Here is a 25,876-nt window from a genome sequence, read left to right on the forward strand (position 1 = left end):
AAGGCTGTTACTGGTTGCATGGCCCTCAGCAGTGGCAGTGACCCTAAGGAAAGTGGGTGCAGCACCAAGAGCGCTTCACAAGGCAGTGGCATGGCATGTACAATTCAAGAGAGGTAAGGGCAACAGGCAATACTCAGTTGCAGGGCTCTCCACAGTGGTGACCCCTGAGGTGACTGGGACCACAGGCGTTATCAGTTAACAGTGGTGGCTGATCGTGCACTCCTTAGGAGTCTGAGGTAACTGCAGTAGTTTGCACCTGCCCCCTGTAGTCCACACAAGAGGCTCCCTGCTGCCTGAAAACCCATACATGCTGAGAGAAAGAAGTTCCTCTCAAGGTCCTGATCCCCTCCTTTTTCACTTCCAAACAATAGTACCTTGCTTCTCTGATGACCCCAGGCCTCCTCTTGCACTCTCTCAGTTTTGGTGCACTTCTCCCTATTCCCTTCAGGTCGTTTCCACACAGCCAACCCTTGTACTATCCCTGGAACTGAACTCCAAATCCTGAATGTAAGTGTCCAGACCCCACCCAAGTGTCTCAGGCTTTGATGTGCTGGTGGATGGTACCTATCATCTGTGTGGCTCGCTCTCTCTGCTTTGCCCTCCTCCTCAGTCTGGCTACTGTGCTTTTCTCCAAAGCTTTGAGTTTCTCCTCAGTCCAGGCTGATCTTGTCAATTAGGTGGCCTCCCAGGGTGTGGATTCCTTTCCTCTTTCACAGTTCCCTCTCAGGAGTACTGGTCCTATCTTGATTCAGTTTGTCTCTTCTCTCTCTCACTTTTTTTTTTTCTCCTTTTGTTCTGCCCAGTTATGTTCACGGTTTCCTGCCCTTTTTGGAAGTCTAAGGTCTTCTGCCAGCATTTAATAGATGTTTGGTGTGAAATTTTCTACATGGGTTTTGTTTGTTTGTTTTGTATGCATTGGTAGGAGAAGGTGAGTGCCACATACTACACCATTTTGATTCTCTCCAATATGGGGCTTTTAAGGTTGCGATCAATTTCTGCTTTGTAGTTGACTATTGATTCCCCCACCCCAGCTTTACTGAGATATAATTGACATGTAACATTGTATAAGTTTAAGGGATATAGTATAATGGTTTAATACAAGTATATATTGCAAAATGTTTATCAAAATGAGATTAGGTAATGCATTCTTTACCTCACACAAATACTGTTTTGTTTGTATTGTTGTTATGGTAAGAAAATTTAAGATCTACTGTCACAGCACCATTCAAGTATATAATATTTTATATACCATGCCTTACATTAGATCTCCTGAACTTACTCATCTTATAATGGAAAGTTTATACTCTTTCATACCATCCCCCATTTCCCCCACCACCATGCTTCTGGTAACCTTCAGTCTACTCCTTGATTCTGTGCATTCAGCATTTTGAGATTCCACGTATAAGTATATGTGAGAATATCTATAGTATTTGTCTTTGACTTATCTCACTTAGCATAATCCTCTCATGATCTATCTGTGGCAAATGTCAGAATATCCTTTATTATAAACAAATAGTATTCTATTCTCTCTTTCTCTCATATATTTCACATCTTTATCCATTCATGCATCAATAGACACTTAGGATATTTGTATGGCTTAACTTTTGTGAATAACGCTGGAGTGAACATGGGAGTCTAGATACCTCTTTGACATCATGATTTTCTTTCCTTTTAGATATAGACCTAGAAGTAGGATTGCTGGATCATATGGTGGTTCTATTTTTAACTTTTTGAGGAACCACCATACTGTTTTCCAGAGTGAATGTACCAATGTACATTTCTGACAACAGAACACCAGGGTTCCTTTTTCTCTACATTTTGCCAGCATTTATTTCTTGTCTTTTTGATAATAGCCATTCTGACAGGTGTGAGGTGGTATCTCAGTGTAGTATTGATTTACATTTTCCTGATAATTAGTGATGTTGAGTACCTTTTCATCTGCCTATTGGCCATTTGTATGTGTTCTTTGAGAAAAATATCTATTCAGATCTTTTGCCCATAAAAATCAGATTGATTTTGAGTTGTATGAGTTCCTTTTATATTTGAGGGTTTTTTGTTTTGTTTTGCTTTGTGGTTTTTTTTGTCTTTTTAGGGCTGCATCTGTGGCATATGTAGGTTCCCAGGCTGGGGATCGAATCACAGCTGTAACCACTGGCCTACGCCACAGCCACAGCAACACCAGATCTGAGCCCCATCTGCGACCTACACCACAGCTCACTGCAACGTCAAATTCCTAACCCATTGAGCAAGGCCAGGGACTGAACCTGCATCTTCATGGATGCTAGTCAGATTTGTTTCCACTGGGCCATGATGCAAACTCCATATTTGAAGTATTAAACCCTTATCAATCGTATGATTTGCAAATGTTTGCCACCATTTATAGAATGCCTTTTCATTTTGTTCATTGTTTCTTTTGCTGTGCAGAAGATTTTAATTTGACTTCATCCCACCTGATGTTTGTTTCTGTTGTCTGTTTTCTGGTATCATATCTAAAAAGTCATTGCCAAGACTAAGATTAAGATTTTTTTTCTGTATTTTTTTCCAGGTTTTTATGGTTCCAGGTTATACATTTAAGTCCTTAATCCATTTGAGTTCATCTTTGTTAGTGGTGTCAAATAGGGGTCCAATTTCATTCTTATGTATGTAAACATTCAGTTTTATCAACGCCATTTATGTGCTTTCCTCTATTGAGTATTCTTGGCTTCACTGTCAAGTATTAGTTGACCATATATGTGTGGGTTTATTTTGAGCTCTCACTTCTGCTCCTTTGAGCTATATGTCTGCTTTTATGCCAGTACCACACTATATATTTTGATTACTATAGCTTTGTAATATATTAAAATCAGTAAGTATGATTGATTCCTCCAGCTTTATACTTTCTCAAGGTTGATTTTGCTATTTGGAGTCTCTTGTGGTTCCATTCTAATTTAAAAATTTTTTTTCTATATCTGTGAAAATGTCATTTCAGTTTTTATAGAGGAGGCATTGAATCTCTATATGTTTTGGGGTAGTATGGACATTGAAACACTATTAACTCTTGTGGTCCATGAATACAGCATATCTTTCCATTTTTTGTATCCTCTTCAGTTTTATCAACGTCTTAGAATTTTCAATACATAAATATTTCTCTTCTTTGGCTAAATTTAATTCCTTTTTTAAATTTTATTATTATTTTGCTTTTTAGGGCCCCACCTGTGGCACATGGAAGTTCACGGTCTAGGGGTCAAATCAGAGCTATAGCTGCCAGCTTATGCTATAGCCACAGCAGTGCAGGATCTGAGCCACTTCTGTGACCTATACCAAAGCTCGCAGCAATGCTGGATCCCTGGCCCACTGAGCCTGGCCAGGAATTAAACCTGCATCCTCATGGGTACTAGTCGGATTCACTTCTGCTGCACCACAATGGGAATTCCCTAATTCCTAATTTTTTTTTTGATGCTGTTGTAAATGAGATCATTTTCCTTATTTCTTTATCAGATAGTTGTCAGTGTATAGAAGTGCAATGATTTTTGTGTATTGATTTTTTTTTATCTTGAGATGTTACTGAATTCATTAATTAGTTCCAACAGTTTTTTGGTGGAGTATTAAGAATTTTCTATATATAAGATCATATCTTCAGCAAACAGACAATCTTACATCTTCCTTTCCAATTAGTATTCCTTTTATTTATTTTTCTTGCCTAAATGCTCTGGCTATTTTTTTCAGTATTTTTGAACAAAAGTGGCAGGAGTAGGCATCCTTGCCTTATTGATTTTAGAGTAAAAGCTTTCAGTTTTTCAATGTGTAGATGTTGGCAGTAGGATTTTCATATATGGCCTTTTATTATGTTAAGATAATTGGCTTCTATTCCTATTTTATTGAGTTTTATCATGAAAGGATGTTGAATTTTCTCCAATGCTTTTTCTGTTTCTATTGAGATGATCATATGATTTTTACCTTTCATGTTATTAATATGATGTATCACACTTACTGATTTGAGTATGATATTATCCTTGTATCTCATAGACAAATACCACTTGATCATAGTGTATGATTCTTTTAATTTGGTGGTACATTCGGTTTGCTGCTATTTTTGTTGAGTATTTTTGCTTTTCTGTTAATCAGAGATAATGGTCTCTAGTTTTCCTTTTTTCAATGTCCTTACCTAGTTTCAGTGTAATGCTGGCCTTGCAAAATAAATTTGGGAGTGTTCCTTCTTCAATTTGTGGAAAAGCTTGAGAAGGATTGGCACTAATTCTTCTTTTTAAACATTTTGTGAGATTACCCTGTGAAGCCATCTGGTCCTGGACTTTTCTTTGTTGAAGGGTTTTGATTACTGATCAGTCTTCTTACTTATTATTGGTCTGCTCAGATTTTCTCCTCTTTCATGATTCAGTCTTGGCAGGTAGTATGTTTCTCAAAATGTATCCATTTTTTCTAGGTTATCCAACTTGGTTGGCAAATAATTGTTCATATTATTCTCTTAAGAACCCCAGTGTTTCTGTCATATCAGGCATAAATGTCTGCTTTTATATACAGTTTGATTTATTTGAGTACTCTTTCTTTTTTCTTGGTGATTCTACCTGAAAGTTTGTCAATTTTGTTTATTTTTGAAAAAAATTCTTAGTTTCATTGGTCTTTCCTTTTTTTCCGTTCTCAATTTCATTATTTCTGTGCAGATCTTTTTTTATTTCTTTCCTTCGACAACTTTGGGCTTCATTTGTTCTTTTTTTAGTTACTTGGGATGTAAACACCTAAATAACAACCTAATGTTTATTTGAGATCTGTTTTTCTTTTTTAACGATTTTTATTTTTTCCATTATACTTAGTTTAGTGTTTTATTCAAGAATAATTGACTTAAATATTACATTAGTTTCAGATATATACCATGTTTCATATTTTTCTACCTTATAAAATGATCTGTGTAGTTAACATATATCACTGTACAAAGATATTACAATGTTATATTTCTGTTCCTATATATTACATTCCTATGAATTATTTTATAATTGGAAGTTTGTACCTCTTAATCTCCTTCATCTATTTCACTCAGCCACCCATCCCCCTCTTCTTTGACAACTACCACTTTGTTCTTTGTATTATATTCTATTTTGTTAGGTCTGTTCATTTGTTTTGTTCTTTAGATTCCACCTGTAAGAGAAATTATACACTATCTTTTTCAGTCTGACTTATTTCACTTAGCAAAATAACCCTCTAGGTCCATACATGTCCCAGTTGATATAATTTCATTTTCTTTGTGCCTAAGTAATATTTCATTGTATATTATGTGTATATTTATCTATATGTACACCACATTTCTTTATTCATTCATCTCTCAGTGGACACTACGGTTGCATCTATAACTTGGCTATTGTAAATAATACTGCAGTGAACATAGTGGTGCACCTATCTTTTCAAATTAGTTTTCTTTGGGAAAAATACCCCAAAGTGGAGTTACTGGATTGTATGAAAGTTTTATTTTTAATTTTTTGAGGAACCTCAATACTGTTTTCTATAGTCGCTATATTTACATTCTCACTACCAGTGCACAAGGGTGGCTTTTTTTTCCTACTCTTTGCCAACACTTGTTATTTGTTGTTCTTTTGATAATAGCCATTTGACAAGTGCAAAGTGATATATCCTTGTGGTTTTGATTTATACTTGCCTGGTGATTAGTGATGTTAAGTATTTTTGATGTATATGTTGGCCATCTATACATCTTCCTTGGAAATTTTTCTGTTCAGATCCTCTGCCCATTATTGAGTTGTTTGATTTTTCAGTGTTGAGTTGTGTGAGTTCTTTATATATTTTTGTTGTTAACCCCTTATATCAGATATATCATATGCAGATATCTTCTCACATTCACTAGGCTGCCTTTTTATTTTCTTGATAGTTTCCTTCACTGTGGAAAAAATTTTTAGTTTGATATAGTCCAATTTGTTTACTTGTACTTTTGTCTCCCTTGCTTGAGGAGACATATCAAAAAATTATTGCCAAGGCTGATGTCAGAGTATACTGCCTATGTTTTTTTCAAGGAGCTTTATGATTTCAGGTCTTACATTTAAGGCTTCAATTCATTTTGAGTTTATGTATGTATATGGTGTAAAAAAAAGTAGTCCAGGTTGATTCTTGTGCATATAGCTGTCTAGTTTTCACATCACCATTTACTAAAGAGGCTCTTTTTTAGCCACTGTACATTCTTACCTCCATTGTCATAGATTAATTGATGATCTAAGAGTGAGTTTATCCCTGGATCCTTTATTCTGTTCCATTAAAATATGTCTGTTTTTGTGCTGTACCATACAGTTTTGATTATAGTAGCTTTCTTAGTATGATTTGAAATCAGAGTGTGATACCTCCATTATTTTTGTTCATCGTCAAGGTTAGTTTGGTTCTTCAAGGTCTTTTTTGTTTCCATGTGCATATATATTTTAACTCGATGTATTTTCTTGATGAAGTGATCAGTATATTGTATCATTATGTAACATCCTTTGTAGGTACAATCTTTTAAAGTCTGTTTATCTGATGTAAGTATTGCTACCACATTTTTCTTTTTGTTTCCATTTACATAGAATATCTTTTTCCATCTTCTCATTTTCAGTTGGTTTGTATCTTTAGATCTGAAATGATTCTCTTATAGGCAGTATATATCTGGGTTTTGTTTTTATATCCACTTCATGTCTTTTGACTGGAGCTTTTAGCCTGTTTTCAGTTATTGAGAGGTATGTAATTTTGGTCATTTCGTTAATTGGTTGCTGGTCATTTTTGCAGTCCTTTTATGTTCCTTTTTTTTTTCCTTTTGCTCTCCTCTTGTGATTTGATGACTATCTTTATTTAGTGTTATGTTTGGAGTCCTTTCTCTTTTTTGTGTGTGTATCTATTACAGATTTTTGATGAGTGGTTACCATGAAGTTAATATATTTTATATATATATATAATATATATATATGTTATAAAACCTATGATACATTATTATTTTTTGTATGACTGTCACTTTTAGTTCAAAAATATTTAAATATTAAGAAAAAACTCATATATACTTACATAGATAATTACTGTTGGCATTGATTCTACTATTTTTGTGTAGATGCATGTTTCCGTCTGTCACAGGATAGATTTACTAATGATGAATTATTTCATTTTATATCTGAGAAATTCTTTAGGTTTTTTTTGTTTTTGAAATTTTTTTGCTGGTTTATGAATCCAGAGTGACAGATTTTTTTCTACTTGCTAAACATATTGTTCCATTTGACATGCTTGCATTGTTTCTGATGAGAAGTCTGCTGACATCCGTATCTTTTTTTAATCTCTTTATGTGGTTTGTTCCCTCTGGCTGCTTTAATATGGTCACTTCATAATTTATTTTGACCAATTCAATTACATTGTGCCTTCATGTAGCTTTTTTCATGTTTCTTGCTCTTGGATTTCACTGACCTTATTGGGGTTGTGGATTTATATTTTTTTATTAAATTTGGAAAATTATCAATTATCATTTCTTCAGAGATTCCAATAAAATGTGTATTAGGCCACTTGAAGTTGTTCCATAGTTCACTGATGATTACTCTTTACCTTTTTCTTCTTTTTTTAATTTTTTTATTGTCTTTTACAATTTTTAAAAAAAATTTTTATTACCCAATTATTTTATTACATTTATACTTGTACAGTGATCATCACAATCCAGATTTATACTATTTCCATATCACACCCCCAGTGTATCCCCTACCCTCAAACTGTCTCCTTTGGAAACCATAAGTTTTTCAAAGTCTATGAGTTACTATCTGTTTGCAAAGAAGTTCATTGTGTCCTTTTTTCAGATTCAACATGTAAGTGATAGCATTTGATGTTGGTGTCTCATTGTCTGACTGATTTCACTTAGCATGATAATTTCTAAGTCCATTCGTGTTGCTAAAAATGCCGTTATATTGTTCCTTTTAATAGCTGAGTAGTATTCCATTTTGTATATGTACCACATCTTCTTGATCCATTCCTCTGTTGATGGACATTTAGGTTGTTTCCATGTCTTGGCTATTGCAAATAGTGCTGGAATGAACATTGAGTACATGTGTTTTTTCGAGTCATGGTTTTCTCTGGATAGATGCCCAGGAGTGGGATTACTAGATCAAATGGTAGTTCTATTTTTGGTTTTCTGAGGAATCTCCATACTGTTTTCCACAGTGGTTGCACCAATTTACAATCCCACCAACAGTGTAATAGAGTTCTTTTTTCTCCACACCCTCTCCAGCACTTATTGTTTGTAGACTTTTTGAGGATGGCCATTCTGGCTGGTGTAAGGTGGTACCTCATAGTGGTTTTGATTTGCATTTCTCGAATAATGAGTGATGTTGAACATCTTTTCATGAGGGTTTTTTGGCCATCTGTATGTCTTCTTTGGAGAATTGTCTGTTGAGATCTTCTGCCCATTTTTTGATGGGGTTGTTTGTTGTTTTGGTATTGAGCGGTAGGTAAAATTTGGAGATTAATCCCTTGTCAGTCGATCCATTTACAAAGGTTTTCTCCCATTCTGTGGGTTGTCTTTTTTTTGTTTAGTTGAGGATTTCCTTTGCTGTGCAGAAACTTTTAAGTTTGATTAGGTCCCATTTGTTTATTTTTGTTTTTATTGTCATTAATCTAAGAGGTGGATCTGAGAATATGTTGGTGTCGTTTGTGTTGGAGAGTGTTTGGCCTCTGTTTTCCTGTAAGAGTTTTATAGTATCTGGTCTTATATCTAGGTCTTTAATCCATTTTGAGTTTATTTTTGTGTGTGATGTTATGGAGTGTTCTAATTTCATTCTTTTGCATGTGGCTGTTTTCCCAGCACCACTTATTGAACAGGCTGTCTTCTCCATTGTATATTCTTGCCCCCCTTGTCATAGACATCATCACCCTGATACCAAAACCAGACAAAGATACCACAAAAAAAAGAAAATTACAGGCCAGTTTCACTGATGAACATAGATGCAAAAATTCTCAACAAAATACTAGCAAACTGAATCCAACAATACATTAAAAGGATTGTACATCATGATCAAGAGGGATTTATCCCAGGGGTGCAAGGATTCTTCAATATCCGCAAATCAATCAGTGTGATACACCACATTAACAAACTGAAGAATAAAAACCATATAATCCTTTCAATAGACGCAGAAAAAAACCTTTGAGAACATCCAATACCCATTTCTGATAAAAACCCTTCAGAAAGTGGGCATAGCGGGAACGTACCTCAACATAAGAAAGGCCATATATGACAAACCCAGAGCTAACATCATTCTCAATGGTGAAAAGCTGAAAGAATTCCCACTGAGATCAGGAACAAGACAAGGATGTACGCTCTTACCACTACTCTTCAACATAGTTTTGGAAGTCCTAGCCACAGCAATCAGAGAAGTAAAAGAAATAAAACAAATCCAAATTGGAAAGGAAGAAGTAAAAGTATCACTATTTGCAGATGACGTGATACTATACCTAGAGAATTCTAAAGACAATACCAGGAAACTGTTAGAGCTCATCAGTGAATTTGGCAAAGTCTCAGGATACAAAATTAAACACAGAAATCAACTGAATTTCTATATACTAACAATGAAAGATCAGAAAGAGAAATTAGGGAAGCAATACCGTTTACCATCACATCCATAAGAATAAAATACCTAGGAGTAAACCTACCTAAAGAGATAAAAAAAATTTTTTTTTAGGGCCACAACTGTGGCATATGGAGGTTCCTAGGCTAGAGGATGAATTGGAGCTACAGCTACCAGGCTATGTCACAGCCACAGCAACGCGGGATCTGAGCCACGTCTGTAACCTACACCACAGCTCATGGAAGTGCCAGATCCTTAACCCACTGAGCAAGGCCAGGGATCAAACCCATGTCCTCATGGATACTAGTTGGGTTTGTTAAGCTCTAAGCCATGACAGGAACTCCCTACATTTTTCTTGTTATTTTTCTGTATGTTTAGTTTTGGGTAGTTTCTAATTATGTTTCCAATTTCACTAATCTTTTTTTTCTCCAGTCTCTAAATTGAGGTTAATTCCATTTAGTATACAATCTCAGGCATTGTAGTTTCTATTGCTAGACATTTTTATAGCCTCCATATCTCTACTTAACTTTTAGAACATTTGTAATACAGTTATATAACTGTTCTGAGGTTCCTGTCTGATTATTCTAACTGTGGTGTCAGTTCTGGGACAGTTTCAGTTGGCTGATTTTTTTCTTCTTATGGGTTATGTTTTACCTGCGTTTTTGTCTTTTGTCTTTTTTGTTGTTGTTGTTGTTGTTGTTGCTATTTCTTGGGCCGCTCCCGTGGCATATGGAGGTTCCCAGGCCAGGGGTTGAATCGGAGCTGTAGCCACCGGCCTACGCCAGAGACACAGCAACGCGGGATCCGAGCCACGTCTGCAACCTACACCACAGCTCACGGCAACACCGGATCGTTAACCCACTGAGCAAGGGCAGGGACTGAACCCGCAACCTCATGGTTCCTAGTCAGATTCGCTAACCACTGCGCCACGACCGGAACTCCCTACCTGCGTTTTTGAATGACTAACAGTCTTTGATTGGAGGTAGGACAATGTGAAATTTACATTTTTAGTTGTTAGATATTATTTTATTCCTATAACTATTCTTGAGTTTTTTTTTTGTGGGACATCATTAAATTACTCGGAAACAGTCTGACCCTTTTGGATCTTGCTCTTATGATTAGTTAGTCTAGATATGAACAACATTTAGTCTGAAGCTAATTATTCCATACTGCTGAGTCAGACCCATGAAAGTACTCTACCCAATGGCCCCTGAATTATGAAGTTTCCAGTACGGCTGGTAAAAATAGGCATTACTTTTAACTATGTATGCATGCCATGTACTTTTTCTTCTATTCTCTCATTTTGTTCTGCTGCATCTCAGTAGTATCATGTGACCAGCCAGTATTCAATACACAAGGTAGACCTCTGTGGAACTCTGGAATTCTCTCTTTTTGCAGCACTGTCCTCTCTGGTATTCCTTTCTGTGAACTCTGACCACCTTGGCTTCTTGGGTCCCTTGGTTCCATCTATCATTCAGGAATTCTTTGGGGTTCTGCTGGGATTTTTCCTTGTATCTATCATGACTAAAAACTCTCAAGACAGTATTGTGGGGCAATCATGAGTCATGCCATTTGTTCCTCCTCTCTCAGGAATAACTATTCTTCATTATCTACTATCTAGTGTCATGAAAACCCTTAGTCTGTTTTGTTGTTGTTTCAGTTGAGGGTTTTATAATTAATTCAGGTTACGGAATTAATACTCTATAGTGTTACCTTCCTAGAGCTGCCAAAACAAAGTGCCACAGACTGGGTGATTTAAAACAATAGAAATTTAACAGTCCTGGAGGCTTGAAAACCAAAATCAGGATGTCAGCAAGGCTATGCAGAAGACTCTAGAGAAGAATCTTTCTTTGGCTCATCTTACCATTTGGTAGCTCCTGACAATCCTTGGTGTTCGTTGGCCTGTGGCTGCATCTGTTCAATCTCTTCTCTCATCTAACATGGCCTTCTTCCCACTGTATTTGTCTGTTATGTTGTCTGTTCTTCTATGAGAACACTGATCATTAGATTCAAGGTCTACCTTAATCCATTATGACCTCACCCTAATTATATCTGTAAAGACCCTATTTCCAAATTAGGTCCAATTCTCAGGTTGTGGGCGGATGGAAATTTTTGGAGAATACTAATCAACCCATTACATGTATCTTCATTGGAAGAAGTCTACTATGCGCTTTTTCAACACAACTTTAAAACCTTTTATTAGTGCCTTGTATGGAAAGTCAGCATGAGGCAGTAGTGTAAAAGTGTGAGCTTTGAATTCCAGTGGACTTTCTTGCTGTGTGGCTAGAGCAAGTTATTTAACTTCTCTGAATCTAGAGTTCCCCATCTGTAAATTTTTATATTTCTTTCCTCATAAAATTGGCTTAAAATTGCAATGGATTGACAGTAAATCAACTGTAATGGAAAAAATGATAATATTAAAACAAAAAATTACAATGGGTTGCTGTTTCTATATCAACTAGTGCAGTGCCTGGCATATAATAGTGTGAATTGCCTGTACATTTGAAATATTTGTTAAACCAAAATTTTTATATATATATAGATATACATACGCACACATGTATATACATAAAATATATGATTATATTTTTTCATACAGACTTAGAGATGGTTTATAAGAGTATATTTAATGAAATACTAAAACATTGAGTTAAAAAATCAAAGCCATAGTAGAGTAGAGCAAAAAGACTTTGTTGGCCATAATAGTCTACCTACGTTTTGACAGAAACTTTTCAGATTTAACTCTGTAGCTTCCCGTCAGTCAATGAAAAATGGAAAGCATTACCATTATATATAATTCTCACTGTCAGAATAGAACAATTAAATGAGTTTTTTATGAGAACCTAAGCCTTATTATTACAGGTATCTAAAACAAATTTTAGTTGCCTCAGCTTTAGCTAGTGTAACAATTATATAATGAATTTTATATAGTCATTTTCTGTGTGATGATATTTTGAATATGAAAAATAGGTTTAAGTATCCTCAAATTCAGCTGTACTTTTTTTTTTAGGTTTAAGGTTTCGTTTATTTTTTTTCCCCTGTGCTTTTATTTTTATTTTTTTAATTTTTGTTATTGTTATTTCCCGCAATACAATTTTGTTTCTACTGTACAGCATAGTGACCCAGTTACACGTACATGTATACATTCTTTTTTCTCACATTATCATGCTCCATCATAAGTGACTAGAGATAGGTCCCAGGGCTACACAGCAGGATCTTATTGCTAATCCATTCCAGAGGCAATAGTCTGCATCTGTTAACCCCAAATTCCCAATCCATCCCACTCCCTCCCCCAACCCTTGGCAACCACAAGTCTATTCTCCAAGTCCATGATTTTCTTTTCTGTGGAAAGGTTCATTTGTGCTGTGTATTAGATTCCAGATATAAGGGATATGATAAAGTATTTGTCTTTCTCTTTGACTTACTTCACTCAGGATGAGAGTCTCTAGTTCCATCCATGTTGCTGCAAATGGCATTATTTTGTTCTTTTTTATGGCTGAGTAGCATCCCATTGTGTATATATACCACATCTTCCTAATCCAATCATCTGTCGATGGACGTTTGGGTTGTTTCCATGTCTTGGCTATTGTGAATAGTGCTGCAACGAACATGCAGGTGCATGTGTCTTTTTTAAGGAGAGTTTTGTCCAGATATATGCCCAAGAGTGGGATTGCTGGGTCATATGGTAGTTCTATGTATAGTTTTCTAAGGTACCTCCATACTGTTCTCCATAGTGGTTGTACCAACTTGCATTCCCACCAGCAGTGCAAGAGGGTTCCCTTTTCTCCACACCCCCTCCAGCATTTGTTATTTGTGGACTTGTTAATGATGGCCATTCTGACTGGTGTGAGTTGTGGTATCTCATGGTAGTTTTGATTTGCATTTCTCTCATAATCAGGGATGTGGAGCATTTTGTCATGTCCTTGTTGGCCATCTGTACAACTTCCTCGGTGAATTGTCTATTCAGGTTTTTTGCCCATTTTTCCATTGGGCTGTTGCATTTTTTGCTGTTGAGTTGTATAAGTTGTTTGCGTAGTTTAGAGATTAAACCCTTTTCAGTTGCATCATTTGAAATGATTTTCTCCCTTTCTGTAAGTTGTCTTTTTGTTTTCTTTTTGGTTTCCTTTGCTGTGCAAAAGCTTGTCAGTTTGATTAAATATCATTGGTTTGTTTTTGCTTTTATCTCTGTTGCTTTCTGAGACTGACCTGAGAAAACATTTGTAAGGTTGATGTCAGAGAATATTTTGCCTCTGTTCTCTTCCAGGAGTTTGATGGTGTCTTGTCTTCTATTTAAATCTTTCAGGCATTTTGAGTTTATTTTTGTGCATGGTATGAGGGTGTGTTCTAGTTTCATGGATTTGCATGCAGCTGTCCAGGTTTCCCAGCAACCCTTGCTGAAAAGGCTGTCTTTTTCCCATTTCATGTTCTTGCCTCCCTTGTCAAAGATTAATTGACCATAGGTGTCAGGGTTTATTTCTGGGTTCTCTGTTCTGTTCCATTGATCTGTATGTCAGTTTTGGTGTCAGTGCCACACTGTCTTGATGACCATGGCTTTGTAATATTGCCTGAAGTCTGGGAGAGTTATGCCTCCTGCTTGGTTTTTGTTCCTCAGAATTGCTTTGACAATTCTGGGTCTTTTGTGGTTCCATATAAATTTTTGGATTATTTGTTCTAGTTCTGTGAAAAATGTCATGGGCAATTTGATAGGGATTGCATTGAATCTGTAGATTGCTTTGGGTAGTATGGCTGTTTTTATGATATTAATTCTTCCAACCCAGGAGCATGGAATATCTTTCCATTTCTTTACATCTTCTTTCATTTCCTTGATTAATGTTTTATAGTTCTCGGCATATAAGTCCTTTACCTCCTTGACCTCCTTGGTCAGGTGTATTTCCAGGTATTTAATTTTTGGGGTTGCAATTTTTATGGGTATTGTATATTTGTATTCCTTTTCTACTATTTCATTGTTAGAATACAGAAATGTGACAAATTTCTGAATGTTCATCTTCTATCCTGCTACTATGCTGAATTTGTTGATCAAGTAGTTTTTGGGTTGCGTCCTTAAGGTTTTCTATATATAGTATTATGTCATCTGCATACAGTGACAGTTTTACTTCTCTTCCTGTTTGGATGCCTTTCATTTCTTTTGTTTGTCTGATTCCTGTGGCTAGGACTTCCAGTACTACATTGAATAACAGTGGTGAGAGTGGGCATCCTTGTCTTGTTCCAGATTTTAGTGGGAAGGCTTTCAGCCTTTCTGCATAGAGTATTACATTTACTGTGGGTTTGTCATAAATGGCTTTGATTATGTTAAGGTATGTTCCCTCTATACCCACTTTGGTAAGAGTTTTTATCATGAATGGATGTTGGACTTTGTCAAATGCTTTTTCTATATCTATGGAGATGATCATGTGGTTTTTGACTTTTCTTTTGTTAATGTAGTGAATGATGTTGATTCATTTGCGTACTTTGAAGCATCCTTGTGCATCTGGGATGAATCCCACCTGATTATGGTGTATGATGTTTTTTATATGTTGTTGGATTCAGTTGCCCAAAATTTTGTTGAGAATTTTCACATCTCTATTCATCAAAGATACTGGCCTATACAGTTTTCTTTTTTGGTGGTATCTTTGTCTGGTTTTGGAATTAGGGTGATGGAGGCATCATAGAATGTCTTTGGGGGAGTTCCCGTCGTGGCGCAGTGGTTAACGAATCCGACTAGGAACCATGAGGTTGCGGGTTCGGTCCCTGCCCTTGCTCAGTGGGTTAACGATCCGGCGTTGCCGTGAGCTGTGGTGTAGGTTGCAGACACGGCTCGGATCCCGCGTTGCTGTGGCTCTGGCGTAGGCCGGTGGCTACAGCTCCGATTCAACCCCTAGCCTGGGAACCTCCATATGCCACGGGAGTGGCCCAAGAAATAGCAACAACAACAACAAAAAAGACCAAAAAAAAAAAAAAAAAAGAATGTCTTTGGGAGTGTGCCTTCTTCTTCAGCCTTTTGAAAAATTTTAAGGAAGATGGGTATAAGTTCCTCTTTGTATGTTTGGTGGAATCCACCTGTGAAGCCATCTGGTCCTGGACTTTTATTTGTAGGAAGTGTTTTTATGACATATTCAATTTCATTTCTAGTGATCGGTCTGTTCAGTTGATCTATTTCTTCTTGATTCAGTTTTGGCAGACTGTAAGTCTCTAGAGAGATGTCCATTTCTTCTAGATTGTCAAATTTGTTAGCATACAATTGTTCATAGTATTCTCTCACAGTTTTTTGTATTTCTGTAGTATCCGTTGTGATTTTTCCCTTTTCATTTCTTATTTTATTTATTTGGGTTTTTTCTCTCCTCTTCTTGGTGAGTCTAGCCAGAGGTTTGTCAATTTTGTTTACCTTTTCAAAGAACCAGCTCTTGGTTTTATTGCTAATTGTTGAAATTTTACCATTTTCTATATGTATAAAATTATTTTTCTTGTTTTATTATTTGTTAACATATACTTTTAATTACTATTTGATTACTATTAAACTTACAGCTCTAAGAGGGAGCTAAATCATTGTCTTATTTGGTTACTGTGTCTTTCTCCGAATCATAAGAATGTTATTATTTCATATAGCATATATTCAATAATAATACGTTTTCCAATTAATAAATTAACTGTTTAAATTTTCAAGGTTATAGTATGTTATGTTTTTAGAAATATGTCTGTGGAGTTCCCATTGTGGCTCAACAGTAACAAACACAACTAGTATCCATGTCCTTGCTCAGTGGGCTAAGGATCTGGCATTACTGTGAGCTGTGGTATAGGTCACAGGCATAAGTTGGATTCTTCATTGTTGTGGCTGTGGCAGCAGCTGCAGCTCTGATTAGGCCCTAGTCTGGGAACTTTCATATGCCACAGGTGATGCCCTAAAAAGCAAAAAAAAAAAAAAAAAGAGAGAGAGAAAAAAGAAAGAAATACATCTGTTACTTTAGTGAGTAAAACTGATTTATTAAATTATTGAATCAATGTGCCAATTATTTAACTCTCATCTATTTTACTTTTCTAGTTGCTCTTTATTTGCTTCTGAATCTTGCTGAGGATACACGTACAGAACTGAAGATGAGGAACAAGAATATAGTTCACATGCTGGTGAAGGCTCTTGATCGGGACAATTTTGAGCTGCTTATTCTTGTTGTGTCATTCTTGAAGAAACTCAGCATTTTTATGGAGAATAAAAACGATATGGTAACTTACATTGAAATAGCACATTTACTATTTTTGTTAGAATGGTTTGATAAAAAATAAACACTTACCCCCTACTGAGATAATGCTGATTAAAACTTTTATAATAGCAATAACTCACTTAAATGGCTTCATTAGGAAAAATGGTTCATATTAATTAACATTCCAAATTGAAGTTTTTTGGATAAAAATATTTCCCTAATATATTGTACAGAATGAATCCATAATAAATGTAATATATAGAAAGTAATATAAACTTAAGATTGTGCTTTAGAGTCATCTGGTTTTATTATTTTCCCCTAAGCTATTCTTTCTCCTGCATTTCTGATATTAGTGTATGGAATTTCAGTTTAGCTCAGTGTCTTCTTTCTCATCTACCATTCCAGCTGGTAACCACAACCTGTCGATTCTGCTTAAGTATCTCTTAAAGCTATATCCTCTTTCTATTCCCAGTACCATTGTATTAGTTCATGCCCTCTTTATTTATATCCTCTTAATTTCTCATTTGAGTCATTACAGTAGGTTTTAATTTGCCGTCTTATATTGCATTGATTCTGTTGTCTTTGAGAAATAGTATAAATTGATCATATATTATTTCTCCATCTGAAAAACATAGTGTAGAAATATGTAAAAATGGAATAAAAATTGTCTGCTTTTCCCATGTAATTAAAAAGTCTTTGTAAGCACAATGTTATATTAAATAGATCATATATTAACTATACTTCATCTTCAGATACTTTTTATTTATAATTTTAACTGTTATAATTAAGACTTCAGTGGACACATCTGTACATGCATCTTTGTCTGTATATCTGTTTAATTTCTTAGCATAGATTTCTAGAAAAAGAATCATTGGATCATTGGAAACTGTTTTAGAGTTGTATGCTATTACAGATCATTATGTGACTGTATTATCGGTATAAGTGGACTCTCCTTAAGATAGTCTAAATATTTAGTGTTTCTACCTATTCTTTTTACTTCTTTTAAAACCTAATGAACTAGGACTATTAAATAACATGACATGATCTTTGAAAACCTGAGACTTATTCATCAGATTGATAAGTGCCTTGAATTCTGATACTTGAAATGTATGAAATTTTATTTTACCCACAGATATTAGCATGCAATTTTCATCATTAGTTTTGATGATTTTTGATGATCTTTGTGTGTCTGATAATATTTTAAGCTTGAGTTTACCTAGATTAATCAAAACATTGATCTTATATTCATGAAGAATATGACATGGTTATATATATATATATATATATATGCCCCTGAGTATAGTTAGGGTGTACCTAAGTAATTGCTTCTATTTATATGTTTAGAATAAATTCACCTTTAGTACAGAATTCATATTGTAGTTTGCAAAATTCATATTGATTTGCCATCACTACTATGTATTGCTTAGATTTATATTTAAATAATACTCTTTCTTATGTGTTTATTCTATCAAAAATGTTCTCAAATATTTTCTGATAAGATCATAGCTTCAGAAGGTAAAATATAAATTGTCTCATCAAATCTCATTTTTTGATTGAGGAGGAAAAACTGAGGTAATTCATCCAAGGTCATGAGAATGATTTGATTGGTGGGATTTTTAGTGTATATGGTATGCATTTCATCTTCACTGTGGAAAAAAATCATTTTATTTAAGGGCATTATAGAATCAGGACTTTAAGAGCTTGACTAGCCCTTACAACCCTGTCTGAATTTTGTAAATTAATTTCTAATTTTGCAGATGAATAACAGGATTATTATTCAGCAAGGTTAAAGGAAGGAAACAACTGCAGGATTTTGGCTTCCTACTCTTCTCTGCCTCCAAGGCATATTTTTTGTTTGTTTTTAATTTATTTTTTTAAAGTTTTAGTAAGATTAAGTATAAGCAATTTTTATTTTATTAATTTATTTATTTTTCCTTTTAGAGCTACACCCGTGGCATATGGAGGTTTCCAGACTAGGGGCCAAATCAGAGCTATAGCTGCTGGCCTACACCACAGCCACAGCAACACCAGATCTGAGCTGTGTCTGCAGCCTACAGCACAGCTCACGGCAACACTGGATCCTTAACCCACTGATCCTTAGCCTCGTGGTTACTAGTTGGATTCGTTTCCACTGAGCCACAACAGGAACTCTGGCAATTTTTAAATGTCGGCTTTAAGAAACATTGGAAGAGAGTTATTTTAAAGGCTGAAATAAATTTGGTCATAGGTTGGTTGATAATCTATCACTTTACATAGAACTTTTAATTAAAGTACTAATTAACTACAAATTCCATTTTATAGACAAAATTGAGAGGGTGTTACATGTTGAGACAACTATTAAATTTAGCTTTTGAGATTGGGCTTTTATGAACCAGAAACATGATTAGAAGACTATGTCTATTGTTTAACTATCTGATTGGGCTATATGGCACATGTTTTACATTTCATTCTGGGCAATGGAAATACAAATTAATTTTTAAAAATCTCTAAGTAACTTTATTAAGTTTTCTATAACAACTAGTGTATATGTTGCTTTTTTGAAAGAAAAATATTACTTAACATAATTAGTAACAGATGAAGTCTGTGGTAATTTTATTTAAAAAGGATGGAGGGGAGTGATGACTGATCTATTTGTGAGGTTGCATTATTTATTTAAATAAAGTGTTCATTTTACTGTTGTTATGAACTAATACTGACCTTGCCTTTTAGAGTTATACATTTTAATGGAAGTTTAGTTTGCTTTAAAAATCTTTCAGTTAATGATTTAAATTAGTTTTCACATTTTTATGTAAATAAATTATGTTTAAAAGGAGTAAGTCGTTAGAATATGAATTTAAGAACAACACAGAGGATACGTATTCCTTGGATTGCTTATTTTTTTATTATTAAACTTGGAAAGTTTTTATATTTTGAATATAAGTCTTTTATCAGTTATATTTTATAAGCATTTACTCATTTTCTGTGGTTTGTGCTTTCATTCTCCTATGAAAAGCAGAAGGTTTTAATTGTTATGAAATCCATTATATCAAAAAAAAAAAAAAAAGTCTTTGTGCTTTGGAGTTGTACCTAAAAAAATCTATACTTAAGTCACAAAGATTTCTTCCTGTGATTTTTCAAGAAGTTTTAGAGGGTTTGTGTTGATGTCGTTTTTGTTGTAGTCTGTGATCTGTCCATTTTTAGTTAATTTTGCATATGGTGCAATGTATGGATTAATATCCATGTTTTGAACATAGATGTTCAATTGTTCCTGCACCATTTGTTGAAGGGACTGTCCTTTCTCTACTGAAGTGCCTTTGCACTATATTGAAGTTGCCTTCATACCATTGTTGAAAATCAGTTAGCTGTGTATGTGTGTGTTTTATTTTGGGACTCTCCATTGATCCTATGTTTCTGTGCTCTTGCTGATACATTTTTGTCTTGACTACTGTAGCTTTATAATGAGTCTTTAAATCAGGTACTGTGAGTCTTCAAATGTAGCTGTTTTGCAGAATCATACTGGCTATTTCAAATTATCTTTTCATATATATTTAGAGTCAACTTGTCTATTTCTGTTTTAAAAATCCTAGAATCTTGATTGAGATTGCATTGAATCTATTGACAGGATACAAGATATTAGCCATTTTGGAGTTTCCAATTCATGAACATGGTATAACTCTCCACTTATGTAGGTTTTTCATCTTTTTTTAGTTTTAAGCATGCATATTTTGCACGTACTTTGTTACATTTATAACTAAATGTTTTACCATTATAATAGTAATTTTTTTAAAAGAAACTTTCAGTTTCCTATTGTTGATTTATAGTATATAGATATACAGTTGAATTTTGTATATTAACCTTATGTCCTGTGACCTTGCTAAACTTATTTTTTACTATTTTTGTAGATTCTTGGGGATTGTATAAGTAGACAATTATGTCATCTGTAAATAGAAAGTTTTTTTTTTTTTGTCTTCTTGCCATTTCTTGGGCCGCTCCCCCGGCATATGGATGTTCCCAGGCTAGGGGTCCAATCAGAGCTGTAGCCACCGGCCTACGCCAGAGCCACAGCAACGAGGGATCCGAGCCACGCCTGCAACCTACACTACAGCTCATGGCAACGCCGGATCGTTAACCCACTGAGCAAGGGTAGGGACCAGACCCGCAACCTCATAGTTCCTAGTTGGATTTGTTAACCACTGCGCCATGACGGGAACTCTGAAAGTATTTTTTTAAGACAGTTTTTATTTAGTCTATTCTTAGCTGAATTCCTTTTATTTCTTTTCTTTTGCATTTTTTTTTCTTGGTCTTATTATGCCTGCTAGGCCTCCAGTATGATGAGGAATGTGTGACTTGACATCCCTGCCTTGTTACTGGTTTTAGGAGGAAAACAATGTTTTTTACTATTTGCTATTATGTTAGGTTTTTTTGTAGATACTCTTATCAGTTGAATTAAGTTCTGCTTTAGTCCTCCTGTGTTGAGACTTTTTATTATGAACGGGTGTTGGATTTTTGTCAAATGCCTTTTCTCTGTCAATTGAGATAATAACATGATGTTTCTTCTTTAGATTGTTGATAATTGTGAATGGTGGTGTTTGCCTTTCAGATGTTGAGCCATTCTTGCATTCAGTAGTTAAACACCACTTGGTCTTGATATATATTGCTTTTTTATATATTGCTAGATTTGATTAGCTAATATATTGTTGAAGATATTTTGTCTATGTTTATGAAAGATTAGTAGTTTATAGTTTTGTTTTCTTATAACATCTTGGTCTGGTTTTGTTATTAGGGTAAATCTAACCTTATAGAGTAAGTTGGGAAACATTCCATCTTAAAGTTTTTCAAAAGAGTTTTTGTAGAATTGCTATTATTTCTACTGAAATATTTAGTAGAATTTACCAGTAAAAAAAGTTATCTGGACATAGAGTTTTCTTTCTTTGACTTTCTTTAATACCTATAAGACTATTCAGGTTATCTATTTCTTTTTGAGTGGTAGCTTTCCAGCTTTTGTCTTTCAAATAATTTTTCCATTTTTTATCAGTGTTGTCTAATGTTTAGGCATAAAGTTTTTTGTACTTTTTTCCTTCTTATATGTTCAGAATCTGAGGGTCTCAAGTGATTTTTTCTTTTTCATTATGATGTTGGTAGTTTGGTGTTTTCCTCTTTCCCTTTTTTAATAGGTTAGTGGTTTATCAATATTATTGATATTTTCAAAGAACCAGCTTTTGGTTCCATATTTGATTTTTGGAAGCTATTTTCACTGAATACAAAATTCTGGATTGACCTACTTTATAAGTATCATTGCACTGTTTTCAGGGTTGCGTAGTTATTGATAAAAAGATTGATGTCATACCTCTTTTGTCCTCTTTATATAATGAGTTTTTTATTTTCTGCTTGACTGTATGATTTTATCTTTGCTTTTGCTTTTCATTTTTCAGCAGTTTGAATATATCTAGGTGTGTCTGTATGCGTCTTGTATTCTACTGTTCTACTTGGGGTTCTCTGAGTTTATATCTGTGGTTTGATGTCCTTCATTGTTCTTAGAAAATCTTTAGCCATTATCTTTTTAACTACTGCTTTTGTCTCTTTCTGCCGCTCTTCTGCTGTGTTCCAATTACATGTGTTAGTCCATTTGATAATTGTGTCATGGTTCTTAGATGCTGTGTTGCTATATTTTGCTCTTTTCATTTTTCTTTCTTTCTTTTTTTTTTTTTCTTTTTTAGTGTATGTGGTGGGAGTAGGGTTCTGTTTGGGACATTTCTATTGCCCTACCTCTGGATTTACTTATTTTGGCTTTAGCTATTTAAAGGCTATTAATGAGCCCTTTGAAGCTTTTCTTCATTTCTGCATTTTGAGTGTTGTGTGTATGTGTCTTAAAATTTAAATGTCATTTTTGCTGTGGCATTCTCTGTCAATTTGTGTTTTTCATACTTTCCAGTAGAGCTATTAACATATTAATCATTTTTATTTTAAATTTTCTGACAGCTAGACAAGTCATATTTGAGTCTGTTTTTGGTGATTGCCATATCTCTTATCACTGAGTTATTTTCTTGCTCTTTAATGTATCATAATTTTTTTTGTTGAAAGCTAGATACTATATTTAGATTAGTAGAGCGTGAGATAAACACTATGTCTGGAAATAGACCTCTTTTTAGGCCTTAATGTGGGGATTTAAGTCATTTTTGTCAGGAGTTCATCTGTGTTGGATTACCCTCCAGGCACCGTCAGCTTCAAATTCATCTAGCATTACTTTATCTTTGGTGGAGTGTTGGTTGTCAGGTGAATTTTCTCAGTATTCACGTGCTGTCCTCTTCTTCAGGCTATCCTAGTGTGCTTGTGCCTTAAAGAGGATTTTTTCCTTCATTTTAACTCTTCCCCCAGTAATATACTGCTATTTTTCACTTTGCTTTTGCTAATCTGGTGCCAGGGGTAGGGAGAGGGAAAGAAAGGAGACTTTTTCCATTGTTCTAACTTAGTTTCATGCTAGTCTTAGATTTGTCCTATGCCCATGATTTTCAGCAATGCGGCTTCTTAAGTCATATTGTTAACTCCTTTCAAGATTTTTATTTTCTGTTTCCTTCCCCCCATTAAAATGGGTCTTCACCCATGTCTCAGATATGACAGGATTTGCCATACTTCCCCAAGAGCTTGAGTCCTTTTTATTTATTTATTTATTTTTATGAGGAAATAGGACAAAGAGATCTAGACAGGATGTGATGCCTTCTCCCCAGCAGAAGCTGTGCACCTACCCCAGGCCTGTGCCACTGAGGGAAGTTTTATCTCCTGTCCTAATACCAGTTTTTCTTGTGACCTTCTATAAGGTCCTGGGAAAACAGCTTGTAAGTGGTTGCAAACTCCCTGAGCATCTGTCGCTTCAGAGCTCTGTAGTCTCAGTCTACTTCATGTTTGGCTCTTAGCAATTTTTCAAAAAGATTTTGTGCAATCTTCCTACCTATTTTTTTGTTAGCTGCTCTTCTCCATTGCTCTGCCCCAGTGCTTATGGCCCTTATCTCCTTGGGGGTGCCTTTTTTCCTTATATTTCAAGCTAATTAATTTCCCTACAACTTCAGCTCTTTGATGGTTTTTTGTTTGTTTTTAAAGTTACATTTTATATTTTCTTACAGTTAGAGTGGGAACCACATCCTTTCCAGATTTTTATATCCTAAAATGAAGTTTGAAGGAGTTCCCATTGTGGCGTAGCAGAAATGAATCCAACTAGGAACCATGAGGTTGCGGGTTCGATCCCTGGCCTCGCTCAGTGGGTTAAGGATCTGGCATTGCCATGAGCTGTGGTGTAGGTCGTAGACGTGTCTTGGGTCCTGAGTTGCTGTGGCTCTGGCGAAGGCCAGCAGCTACAGCTGATTAGACCTCTAGCCTGGGAACCTCCACGTGCTGCGGGTGTGGCCCTAAATACAGACAAAGGACCAAAAAAAGTAAAAATAAATAAAAATACGAAAGTCAAAAACCATTTTCAGCTCCTGGGTTGTATGAAAACAGATGGGAGGCCAGATTATATCCACTAGCCATAGTTTGCTGACTCCTGTTCTAAGTTTAAACTATTACTCATAGCCCAGCTTCTCTTGATTTTTTAAGATTTCCAGATATCCACTGAATATAACCTCAAATTAAACATAACAAAAATTAAAATAATTTTTTACCCTCCTTATCCTATACCTGTTTTTCAATTTAAAGATCTTATTTAATGGCACTTATTTCCACCTTATTGACTGTGTAGAAAAGGAACCTGAGATTGCTTTTCTATAGGCCTTTTCTCAAGATTGGCCCTTAGCTGGGGTCTTGAAACTTGGATTTCAAGTGTTCACACTGTTCCTTAATTGAAAAGGAGGTTCCCCCATGTGACCAGCCCCCAATAAAAACCTTGGGCACTGAGTTTTAGTCTCAGTTCAGTGATAGAGCATGTTCTGTGTGATTCTATGAGGAGAGAGTTCTAGAAAGCTTATAACTGGTTTCTTTGGACTTAGCCTCCATGTGCCTTTTCCCTTTTCTGATTTTACTTTGCATCCTTTTATTTTAATAGGTCATAATCATGAATATGAGTATATGCTGTGTCCTGTGAGCAAATCACAGGATCTGGGGTAGTCTTGGTGATCCCCAACACATTGACCAAGTCAAAAGCTTGAAAGTCACCTTCAAAACTTTCTTTTCACTTCTTATTCAAATTCTTTGATCATGTCTTCTAAATACCTCTCAAATTATTCTTTCCTCTTCAACCTCTTTTTCCTTTCTTTGATTCAGACCTAATGACATCTCACCTGTCTAATATATATTCTTCTGACAATCTCTACCTATTCTAGTCTATACTACACAACATCCTTTATTCATTTGTTTGTATCTTTTTGTGAATGTTTGTATGTAAGCATCTGTGTGTGCATGTGTGTAGAAAGATAGGTAAGTAGATATATAGATATAGAAAGATATATTTATCTTTATGCTGCTAGTCTGATCACTGACTGGACTTAAAAGCATTTGATATTCTCTTGCCTAAAGAATAATGTCATACTTCTTAGCAGAACATTAAAAGCTTTTCATGATCTGTTCAATGCCTGTCTATATAGGCTCCTGCCACTCCCCAGTATATACTTTATACTGTGGTTGTATCAAGCACTTGCAGTGCCTCAAACAAACACTTATATCTAGGTCCTATCCACTGGTTTTCTCTTTTACCTGGATTACCATTGTCCTTACCAAAGAGCAGATATTATACATTGTTTAAAACTTTGTTTCTAATTTAGTCTTTTGTGTTCTTCTGGATAGTTTAGTAGTTCCTTCCATGTTGTTTCCAGAACACTCTGTGCATTCTACTTTTATCACATTGTATTTTAATTATTTGTTCTATTTATCTGCTCTGTTTTTAGATTGGAATCCTTGAAGGCCAAAGCAAAATCTTGTTTAATTTAAGACAGGGCCTGGCACTTAGTAGGTGGACTCAATAATGTGCTTTCAAGAACTGGATGTAATTTGTCTTCCAGTTGATGCTATGAAGTGAGGAAACAAAGGGACAAACTGGAAATATATATACATTTTCCTCAAAAGTTTATTCTCAGAGAAGTTTACAGATTAAAACATGAGTAAATAAACACATAGTTATTTATAAAATAAATATAGATGAGAGTAAAACCAATGAAAAAATAATTC

At 35.0% G+C, this 25,876-nt stretch overlaps 1 protein-coding gene across 7 annotated transcripts in view; it reads left to right on the forward strand.

Annotated features, from left to right (window-relative positions):
* Positions 1-25,876, forward strand: part of KIFAP3 (kinesin associated protein 3) — a 184,048-nt gene that overhangs the window by 60,495 nt on the left and 97,677 nt on the right. For all 7 annotated transcript variants that reach the window (XM_021089424.2, XM_085022446.1, XM_005663106.4 and 4 more), the window contains one exon: positions 16,591-16,769. In XM_021089424.2, the coding sequence (XP_020945083.1) occupies positions 16,591-16,769 (179 nt within the window). The remainder of the gene's footprint in view (positions 1-16,590; positions 16,770-25,876) is intronic.

Source organism: Sus scrofa, chromosome 4 (assembly GCF_054392235.1).
Source record: "Sus scrofa isolate SSC_HxYL_T2T_F1_AM1 chromosome 4, Sscrofa_HxYL_maternal_Yorkshire_Landrace_v2.0, whole genome shotgun sequence".
Classification (NCBI taxonomy): domain Eukaryota; kingdom Metazoa; phylum Chordata; class Mammalia; order Artiodactyla; family Suidae; genus Sus; species Sus scrofa.